The 11,257-nt window shown below is 36.7% G+C and overlaps 1 protein-coding gene across 2 annotated transcripts; it reads left to right on the forward strand.

Annotated features, from left to right (window-relative positions):
- Nucleotides 1–649: 649 nt before the first annotated feature.
- LOC119140936 (synaptotagmin-4-like) lies at nucleotides 650–10,936 on the forward strand. Of its 2 annotated transcripts, none has more exons than XM_037372593.1 (4): nucleotides 650–861; nucleotides 2,668–3,482; nucleotides 5,022–5,142; nucleotides 8,235–10,936. In XM_037372593.1, the coding sequence occupies exons 1-4, from the start codon at nucleotides 828–830 to the stop codon at nucleotides 8,540–8,542; spliced, it is 1,278 nt and encodes a 425-aa protein (XP_037228490.1). In that variant the 5' UTR covers nucleotides 650–827; the 3' UTR covers nucleotides 8,543–10,936. The 2 variants fall into 2 exon arrangements, with proteins under 2 accessions (XP_037228490.1, XP_037228491.1); XM_037372594.1 differs by having other exon boundaries at nucleotides 2,668–3,476.
- Nucleotides 10,937–11,257: the final 321 nt, after the last annotated feature.

The raw sequence follows: 11,257 nt of genomic DNA on the forward strand, positions 1-11,257 counted from the left end.
AGTAAGTGTATCATGTCAATCATAGGAAAAATGTATGCCTTGCAGTTGGAGCCAAGGTGTCTGGACCATCTGAGTTGGCATCTCCATCACACTGTTTTATCCTGTCCAGCTGATAGATAAATAAGTAAATAAAGAAATTTTACCCTAGCAAAACAGAAACACCCATGTATTACACAAGTTGCACATTAGGATTTCACTGTCTGTGTCTGACGGAGGATGGGAGCTTATATCCTGCAGCAGGGCAGTTAAAACAATCAATGAGTGCGTGTTCAGTGCCCAGAAAGGAAGGGGGGGGGGGGGGGGGGGAGACAAGACAGACAGACAGGGAGGGTGTGGTGGTTAGGGAGGGGGGATGTGAGGTGGGAAAGGTGCTGATTTCAGCCCTGTAGCATGAGGATTGCGTCAATTTGTGTTTCAACCACGTCTTCAGTCTCGGAGTGGAGCTACTCTGAAGAGCCAAAACAGGAAGGGGGTTGCAAATCAGTGTGTAAAGGGGAGGACCGATGCTTCCCCTCCCCCTCTCCTCCAGTCCCCTCGCTGCTTCCTCTTCCACCTTTCCCACCACTCGTGTCTCGGGGATTCTTTGGGCTGGTTTTTGTTGTTGTTGTTTTCTTTTTTTTTTTTTTTTTTTTTTTTTTTAACCCCACTCTGGAAAAGGCTGTTGCCCGGGCGCTGTGAGAGAGGAGAGCCGGGGAAAGCAGAGCAGAGCGTTCAGCACTCCGGGCAGGTTGCTTGCTTGGCACCGGGAAGGCGGCTCCTGCACCCCCGACGCCGCTCAAGTACCGCGGACAGCGGCTCCAGCACCGCGGACAGCGCACGCCGCCAACATGGCTCCGATCGCCGCCAGCCGCCAGCAGTTCGGTAAGCGCGTCCCGGCCCCAACTCCCCGCCGCGGGGCTGGGGGCTGCTCCCCTCCCCGGGCTCAGCGCACGCAGGCAGCCTCTGCTGAGCCACCCAGCGCCTCCCAGCACGCAGCTTGTTGGGAGGAACCGGATTTCCCTCGGTTCTCTTCGGTCTCAGAAGTTGTGTGAATTTTCATTCTTTACCTTCTCTCCTTTCCTCCCTATATATTCTCCCTGGTAAAGCACTGGAAGAGGTGAGGAGGTTTGTGTAGGTGCATTTTCAGATGAGAGAGGTTTGGGGTTGTTTACTCTTTCTTGGTTAAAGTAGCGTGGCTTCAGAATTAAATGATGTAAATGCGTCCTCTGCTGCAGAGAAAATCTTTGTTCAAGCCATTTTTGGAATAAATGCCATTCCTTTTTTCTTGTTGTAGAGAAAGTCTTGTCTACCATTACTTAAAGTGAAAGGTAGTCTTGTAAATGACATTGCCTGGCAGATGAAAATACAGGATCCCAGTGTCTTCAGCTAATCAGCTACATGTTGATCAGTCTGGATTCATTGAGAATAGGAATAGGAACAATAACAATAAACTTTTCAGTTTTGTCATTTCTACACACTGGATGTAGGGTGATCAACTGCGATACCAGTTATATAGGTGCACTGGTAAAATAGCTACATAAATAGCTTCGCTCAGAAAAAGCAGTAAGTAGAAATGTTTCTGAACTCTGCTTTTACAAATATTGACTTTAGCCTAGATTATATTTGCTTTAGCAGTGGCTTAATTCAAGGATCATTCCATTGGCTGAAGTGACTCCAGATTTATATCAGGTAACTGAAATAGTAGCTTATTCCAGAATCAGGAGGTGATGTTTCCTGTTAATACACTGCCTTGAATGTTAACCGATTGATTTACATTATCACAACAGCAAGAAATTATTTGTAAATATAAAACCATTTTAGTAACCATTTCATCTTCTTTCCTACCCCACCCACCTGATGTTTCTAACCACACTTGTGACATAATACCTACCTAAATTAGTTATTTAAGAAAGATTAAAAACTATTAAACACTAAATTGATTCTACCACTGCTTTCAGTAGTTGTAGAATTAAAGTATAGCATAATATTTATTACTATAAAAAGTCTGTCATCTCATGAAAAAGTATTGCAAATGTGCAAATGATTCTTAAAAGCTATTAAAGTATTCTGATTAGTTTTCAATTACTTCTTGCTTTCTATCTTTATAGCATGTATATTTAAATTTTTGCAGCCCAGGGAATTCTTGAATCTCAAAGCCACGTGCTTAGCTTAGAAATAATACTTTTTGGTTATGTATATAATTTTCAATCATTTTTTTAAGTTCTTACAATTAAATATGTAGACTAATACAGTTTGTAGGCAAAGGGAAAGTGACATGAATATTGTCAGAAGAAATTAAGAGCCAGGCCCGATCCTTTCTGTGCTGGAACATTATGTCCTACTTTGCTTTGACAGTATTGTTGTGGGTTTTTTTTTTTAATCATCCCACTAAAAAGCAAAGGTATAGTAGCAGCACATCTATCTGCCCAGCTTTTACCTAGATGAAACTGATTTAGTAATACATAGAAGGGGGATAATTTTGCTTTTCTCATCCAGAACAATTTACTAATCGAGAGAATCAGAACTGTTACATAATTGCTTTTATGCATAAACAATGTCATTCCATTAATATTCCTCTGGCCTTCCACTGTTGCAAGTTTGTTTTACTAAATTATTACTTTATTAAATATCACACAGAGTCCAAGGCATTGCTGCTTACATGCTCGTTGCTATTTATTTGATTTGCAGATGAAATTCCTTCAGTGGTTGGGATCTTTAGTGCATTTGGCCTTGTCTTCTCTGTCTCCCTTTTTGCTTGGATCTGCTGCCAACGTAAATCTTCCAAATCAAATAAGACCCCTCCATATAAGTTTGTCCATGTTCTGAAGGGAGTTGATATTTACCCTGAGAATCTCAACAGTAAGAAGAAGTTTGGAGCAGATGATAAAAGTGAAGCAAAGAACAAATCAGTGATGCCGAACAATTCTCTCCATCTTGACCTAGAGAAGAGAGATCTAAATGGCAACTTCCCCAAAACAACCCCGAAAATCCAGAGCTCTCCAAATGTTGAAAATTTGTCTCCTAAGCACTTTGCAGAAAGGAAGAAAGATTCAGTATCCCCCAACAGCTTAAAATCAATCACTTCCCTGTCAACTGAAGATAAACAAGACAAGCTCGGAACTCTCTTTTTCTCCTTAGAGTACAACTTTGAGAAAAAGGCATTTGTAGTGAACATCAAAGAAGCACGTGGGCTGCCAGCAATGGATGAACAGTCAATGACTTCTGATCCTTACATCAAAATGACAATCCTGCCTGAGAAAAAGCACAAGGTGAAAACCAGAGTGATGAGGAAAACCTTAGATCCGGCTTTCAATGAAACCTTCACGTTTTATGGGATCCCCTATAGCCAAATTCAAGACTTAACGCTTCACTTTATGATCTTGAGTTTTGACAGGTTTTCCAGAGATGATGTCATCGGAGAAGTCCTCATTTCCCTCGCAGGAACTGAACTGTCAGAAGGAAGTCTGCTAATGGACAGAGAGATCATCAAAAGAAATGTTAGGGTAACATGTTTTCTATTTAAAGCTTAAAAGTGTTGTGCTAGTGTTAGTTATGATTCTTGTATAATGCTGCTACCATCTTGGAAAGAAAAGGAAACAAGCTTATCATGCAAGTCATTGAGATGCTTTCATAATGGCAGTATGAGGAAGTAATTACACAAATGTAATAAAAGAACATTACAATGAGCATATTGCAAGAAATTGCTAATGTCCTAAACTCTATTTGCTTATCCAGCTGGTCCAGCAGGTTTGAGTGGACCCATTTGCACCTGGTCAAGAGGCTTCAATCCACATTAATTTACTTTAAAAGGAAAGAATGCAAAGAATTAGGTATTATTCCCCTTCTCTTCCCTCCCCTTTTCTGTTTAACAAGTTTCCTTCTTAAAGCTTATGGAAATCAATATAAATCTTTCACTTCAGCTACACGGATTTTATAGCAGATTCTTAAAGAGCGCAGGTAGTCTTTAGTTATGAAATTGGAACCAGTTAGAGACCATATGCATTAGTATGTTCTTGCACTTCAGTGCTGTTACTACCTTCTCCCTCAAGAATTGTGGCACAGGCTGCAGCTCTGCTAAGGATAGTAAGGGGGGGGGAGGAGAAGCCAAAGTCTTGCTGAAGTCAATGGCCAAACATACTGATTTCACTGGGATAAAAATATTTCGTACCATCTTGTCTCATTTCAGAATGTAAAGATCATTTACAACCATCGCAGCTGAACCACAGAAAGGCACATGCATCACACACATGTCTCTTAATCTCTACTAAGGAAGTGGAATGTGTGTTGACTTTCAATTTGATTGTTTTTAAAGAGCAAGCATACTGCCAAATCAAATAAATGTCTACCAGACAGCATACCTATAACTAATACTATTATTTTGCAATTCTATTGCTATATTACAACTATAACTATGTCACTGATAACTTCTTGGGTTTTCTGGTATATAAGGTATTATTTTTGCTTGTTTCCCTTGCCTTCCTCCTTTCTGTGAAATAAACTACTGCAAATTCAAATCTAATAATCATAGAGAAATCCTTTGATCTCATCTTTAATTCATGTATATTATACTGCTTTAGGAAGTGTCAAGGATGACATTTCACTAACTGTTTGAATCTTTCCTGTTTAAAAGATTTAACTGAAGATTAATCTATTTATTTATTTATTTATTTATTTATCTGTATTAGATTTTTCTTTCAATATAGCTTTATGATTTTTTTTTTTCTTAAGATCTTTCCCCTCTGGATGTAGGATTTCATTTCTAATCTCTGAATCTAATGTCATGTCAACTTGTATTTTCACTTATTTATTATTTATTTTCATTTAGTCTGATAACCAATCATAAAAAGAGTTATATAACTATAGTGGAGGGAAATCATATTTGCTATGTAAAACAGCATAGCTCAATAAGTTATATCCCTTTACATCATTTCAGAGCAGACAGTTATGTGATGTTTCATAAATCTTCTTAATTCTGGTTTAAAGCTTGGTCAATATAATTGCTTATAAATAGTGCTATTTCTTTTTTTCTTTTATTTCCTCAGAAATCATCTGGGCGTGGAGAATTACTGATCTCTCTCTGTTATCAGTCTACAACAAACACGCTCACTGTGGTTGTTTTAAAAGCCAGGCATCTACCTAAATCTGATGTGTCAGGATTATCAGGTAATGGTTTTACTAATGAATATGCCCTAAGAATATAAAAGAAACAGACAGAAGACAGATTAAATGTGGCATTTCAGAGACTAAAAATATCCCATAAATACAGAAATGGTGTGTCTAATATTTACAGCATATTCATTTTATTCATATCTAGGTCAATGCTTTATTTTCCAGGGCATGTATTTTACAAATTTGTTCTTCAATCACGTTAAAAGAACATGACATCTGTTAGCAGTGGAAACCAATGAGGTTTGTGATTGGCTTGAGCAGAACCCACCTGCTATAAGTATGGGATGTTGTTTGCAGATACTAAAAGCTTTTATTTATGACCAAAAAAATCAGTTTATTTATAGAAAATCAGTATTGAGTGAGATCACCGTATGGTTTATTTCAGCTTAGCACCAAGAAAAGAAGCCAGGTATACCTGTGCTGAATTTGGCCCACTGAGCACTAACATTTATTTGGCAAGGTGAAAAGGTGAATTATGCCAGTGCTGGAAGCAGGTTATAACATAACATCCATGCTTTATGGTGAGCTATACTTGGGATGATCTAAGGAGCAGGTTTTGCACTCCCTTCCCCTGGTCTGGTGCCATTTTGCATTCAATGAAACTCCATTTGAAGCCAACACTAGAAATTCACTTAGATGGATATTAGTGCAAGATAACATAGTAACAGAATAAAATTTAATGTACAATATACTAGGGATAAGACAACCACACAAAAAGAACAGTACACAACAAAGGACTACACAAATAGTAGCACAACTGCTGGTGATTCTGTATAGGACTGATATTCTTTCATTTCACAGGATTTTTTTGAAAGAAGGAAAAGAAGAAGTAGATTTGGGAACCACTGAATCATAATTGCTGCAGCCAGTAATACAGTGTTTCTACTTCTCATACAAAGAAATATTGCAATTTACCTAGAAAGTTAATCCATGTTGGATCCAACAGAACAAACCTATAGATCACTCCCATTTACATAGTGAAGTTCCATTGAAATTCTCCTTATCTCTCTTTTATTCACATATCATAAGGAGAAAGGATATAAATGGAGCCCAAGGTTGCTCCACTATAAGAGAGCATACATACTTCTAACAATCAACCCCAATGTCACAGGGAATAGCGGAGATTTCATGAAGACAGCAGGACAGCAAGCTGATCTCAACAGACCAAGTCTGGCTGAGGTTCACCAAGGTGGAAAGATAACTTGAAAACAAAATCCTTCCTAGTCTCAGCAATCACCTGGACCCTATATCACATCCAAACTACGCATTTGTTTACTGTACCTCTTAGGGGTAAAGTTATCAATTTTGTTTGTTCTTTCTGCTTCCCTCAGTACAACCTTGCTAATTATAATAGGAAAATCATATTTCTAAGAGATACAGGCAGCCATGCTACATCTGGACACCTAGTTAATTTAGACAGTTCATCATTTGCTGTTCATCAGCAAGGCCAGGTTCAGTAGCTGTTTGGGTGTCACTAACATGCTGCACTCATGACAGTCCTTATTTCCCTTGTGACTTCCCCCTCAGCCCAACAGAAATCCTGGACAAGGAAGAGGGTGAAATGGTTTTTCTGTGGGGTAAGCTAAACAATTGCATAACTCAGTCTCGTTAGGAAGATGGGATTTTTTTTACTTAGAAGCTGTTCCATTCTCACAACCTCCTTGGTTTCCTTGATCACTGGTGTTGAGGTCTCCTAACAGACCTAATAAAATCAAGAGGAACATTCCAGCCTTATCTAGTAGCTGGCCAGAGGTAACGGTCAGAAAATTCCCTCTAAACAGAAATTAACAACATTATGAATGTCCTCATGAATATTGATTTTGATATTTTTAGAGCTTGTGTGGCAATATCTATTTCAAAGCCAATGGAAATTTTAACTACATTAAACCTTATTTTAAAGTATTTGTTATGATGATAGACTATGAAACTGAAGTTGTATTCTATCACACCTTACTTCTGTTAAACTCTTGTCAGTTCAAGGAAGCAAAAACCTTTTCATCATACAACTATTTCAGTCTGATAACTTTGGCATAAAATTTCTAAACATGGTTCAGATTTGATTTTACTTTTTTAAAAAAGTATTCAACTATTATTGATGTTTATTAGCTGTTTACATAGACTATTTTGTTTGACTGGGTTTAGTAGAAAGGATTTTGTACTGCATATTTGCACTATGAGAATTTGGAAACAGGCCCACATATGCATTGAAATAAATGCCAAGTTACTTGAAAGGGATGATAGTTAAAGCATTTTCTAGAATCCCTCTGAAGGAAGGAATATAGCTGTTGTTGAAGACAGTAGCAAAGGAATCTTGTAATAGTTGAATAATTATGAGGAATGCAAACACTCAAAGTTGTTTAAGAGCTAAATATACGGACATTTTCCCTTCCCTTCTTCAGTAGTAGTTCAGCACAGACACAAAGTCAAGTACATATCCTAACAATGCACATACCTGTTCATTTAAAGTTTAGTGTTAAATATGCTCAATAAAAATTGGTGGGAGCAATTTAATCAAGCTAATTGACTTTGCTGGAACCACAACAGAAATTAATCACATCCATTCATCCATTCTCTCAGCACTAGCTTGTTCTCTCCTTTCTGAGGCTTTTCTTTGTATGAGTCTTATTAAGGCTAATGATTAACCCCTACTGGTAGAACGTGTGAAAAGCAGAGTTCTGTTACACATAGGTATGTAACAATACATATTTGTCTATTAGAATTATTTGTCTATTAGAATTTTGTGTACTTTCAGACCACCTTTTTATGTAGTAAGGATGTTATTAGGGTTAATGGACTGCAGGGCAGGATTTGTCTCATGGAGACACCAGTGTTTGATCAGATGAATCACACCCTAAACTTCACCAACTATCTTGATTGCATCTTTGATGACCATAAAGAAAGCTTAAAGGGACTAATTCTGATGTAAACACAAAAATTAGATTAGATGAATCATCATTAACAACTTGAAATATCTCCTCATTGTGATGTAATTATGTTGATAAGTTATGAAAATTGCCATTAAACTAGATCAACGGATTTCTAAACACTGTTCAAGAGCTGATCTGTGCTTTTTCTTTTCATTGCAGACCCTTATGTCAAAGTGAACCTGTACCATGCTAAGAAGAGAATTTCTAAAAAGAAAACCCATGTGAAGAAATGCACCCCCAATGCAGTGTTCAATGAATTGTTTGTCTTTGACATTCCTTGTGAGGACCTTGATGATATCAGCATTGAATTTTTGGTTTTAGATTCAGACAGGGGGTCAAGGAATGAAGTCATTGGTCAGTTAACCTTGGGATCTTCAGCAGAAGGAACAGCTGGAGAGCACTGGAAAGAAATTTGTGAATATCCTAGGAGACAAATTGCCAAATGGCATATGTTGTGTGATGGTTAGCAGCTTAGAGAGGGTTTGGAACTTGAATAACTATATATATTTCCATAGGCAAGGAGCAGTTACTTTCTTTGCTATGTATAATTATAGGCTTGTAACTACAAGACTTTTTTGGGGGGGTCAGGGAATAAAAACTGGATTGAATTATCAGAACAGAAGGTAACTAAATTTTTACAGTAAATAAAGGAATTTCTATTTCATTAGACTTTAACATAATTGGATCAGATTCATATTCTTATGGAGTTTAAATAGCCTGAAACTTCTGAAGCACTATAAACTTCAATAAGAGAAGATGTTTTATGAAAAAAAAAATCATGGAAACCTTATTAATACTGTTATACAGAAGAAGAAAACCTCATTAAAACACATCATTAGATCTAAAAAAACCCCACCTGTGGCTTATTGGGGAAGGGTCTGAGTCTGTAAAAGCCATGGGGAATGAGGGTGCATAGGAGGGGAATTCCTTCTGTCCTTCCATCAAAAGTCTTCTTTTATGAAAATTCAATCATTATTTGTAAGTTTTTGTTACTTATACTTTGATCATCCCAAAGACTGAAGAGATTTTCAGCAATTTGCTTTACATTTCATATCATGTCCAACTAGTTGTTTTCTGTGTGGAAATATTGTATAATTATTTACACTTGGATTTTTTAATATGTACATATATAACTTGTTTTATTACAGTGACCAAAATAGATACATTCTACAAATTGTTGAGCAAGTTAACATACATTGTTTTATTAAAAGGGCTCCTTTACAGGTGACTGTACATGTTACAGTATAGCTAGAATTTGGGATTAGATATGGCTTGCATTTTTTTTTCCTCTAGCAAGGATTACACTTTAAGCATTTCAAGCCATGGGAAAGCATTTCTATTGAGATGAGGTAACATACAGGATATTGCAGTCAATGACCTTTCACCAATTATATTTTAAGCCATTCAGTAATACTTAAAAAAAAAAAAGGTTGTTTCTTCTTTTGTTTCTTGAAAGAACAAACAAAATTAGTAAAACAGAGAATAAAACCTTATTCTGCTGGTTAACTTCCTGAACTGTGACTATTCCATTACAGTCAGTATGACTACTCCCAACATACAAAGTTTAATGCATTTTTAAATTTTTGCAGGATAGGAAACCAAGCTTTCATTATAATTGATCCAATTTTATGTTAGACAAACTACTTGAAAAAGTGCATTTCACTTAGATTATATGCATTAATGTCCATTACTGATTGTGCTGTAAATTGGTGGTGGTAAGGGAAAATAACATGGTGGTAAGGGAAAATAATTTCATGTTAGTGTGATATATGTATGTTTAAACTTAAACTGTGCCAGGTTGAGGGAGTATCAAGTGTGACATAAGCAAGTAGATAAATAAAGCATTTATACCTGTGAAACTGTTGGTCACAGCAGAGAGACTTTCAGACTGTCAGAACTATAGCACAACTACAAGCAGATTCTTTCCTAAAGTTTGTACACTGATTTCTGATACAGAAATGTTTGCAAATATTACTCTTAAGTCATTTTCAATTACAATATGTATAAAGAAGAATATAATGATGTTAGTTGTTGACATAAGGATTTAAAAAGTTGAAAACTGTTTTCAGTATTTTTACATACTTTTGTCATATGTAATCCCATGGAAGTGAATGAGACTATTTGGGAATTAAGATATTGCTCAATGTGAATAAAGGTAACAGAATGGGCATGCCAGGTAAACCTCCCATACATTAGATGTCAAATTACTTTCATTAAACAACAGATCCAGGTCCTATTCAAAACTGTTGGAGATTTGTTGTCAACTTTACCTGTTCTCATATGGCTAAATTATGTTTGCAGTAAAGGACACTGAAATATGAAGTATGCAAGTAGACAAATAGTACTGGGAGAATTCCATTGAGGCTCTTCCAGGTTTTGTGTCGGTTTTTTCTCCAGTTTTTGAGAATGTTTGATATAATAGTGTTTATAAATTTCTGTAAAAATACATTTTCAAAATAACATAAACATGCTTTTTATGATAATGCTCAATGTAAAAAACCCTGCGTATTGTATGTATAAAGGAGAGGAATCTTATTTGCTTATTTCTTAAGAAAGCTGATTAACTGCTTAAGGGCTAGAGTTTACCAGCCACATTCAAGCTGAGCTAATCCAAAGCCACCAAGTCAAAGCAAAGATGCCCACAGGCTTTAGTGGTGTTTGAAGTGCAATCACAGAGCAAAACTCTTCTTGTGAGTCAACCCAGAAATGTCAATGGGACCATGGATAAGGGGAGACACTGATCTGATGGAGACTGGGAGAGTTTAAGTCAGTATCACACGACCAAAATTGTTACAATTTCTAGTAAAGAAAGAACATTATACTGAAAGCGATTGCATGAAAGAGAGTGTGACAGCTTGTAATTAAAAAAAAAAATAATATGGGGGTTTTGTATATTGGCCCATAAGTAGTACATTGTCTCTAAAAATCAGATGACAGGAGTCATCTATCTCCAATGGACACAAATTCTGACATTAGGAGAAAAAAATATTCCACTTTTTTGAATTAATTATGGGCTGTGACCATCTTTCATGTTGCATTCAACAAGTCATCATCAAATTTTTTTTTCAAGTTTCTATACCAGCTTGAGGGTTAATATTTCTACCAGCTAAATGGGAGTCATTGGTTAGGGTAGGGGATAGGAATGAGAAAGGGAAGCAAAGACTTTTTTATTAAATCTAAAA

This window comes from Falco rusticolus, chromosome W, assembly GCF_015220075.1.
Source record: "Falco rusticolus isolate bFalRus1 chromosome W, bFalRus1.pri, whole genome shotgun sequence".
NCBI classification, from domain to species: Eukaryota; Metazoa; Chordata; class Aves; order Falconiformes; family Falconidae; genus Falco; species Falco rusticolus.

What these genes read in the sequence shown, in the direction of transcription:
- LOC119140936 (XM_037372593.1), top strand. Translation starts at nt 828, where the DNA reads ATGGCTCCGATCGCCGCCAGCCGCCAGCAGTTCG. An exon ending in TCATCAAAAGAAATGTTAGG is followed by an intron (nt 3,483 to 5,021) that starts GTAACATGTTTT and finishes TTATTTCCTCAG; the next exon opens with AAATCATCTGGGCGTGGAGA. An exon ending in TGATGTGTCAGGATTATCAG is followed by an intron (nt 5,143 to 8,234) that starts GTAATGGTTTTA and finishes TTTTCATTGCAG; the next exon opens with ACCCTTATGTCAAAGTGAAC.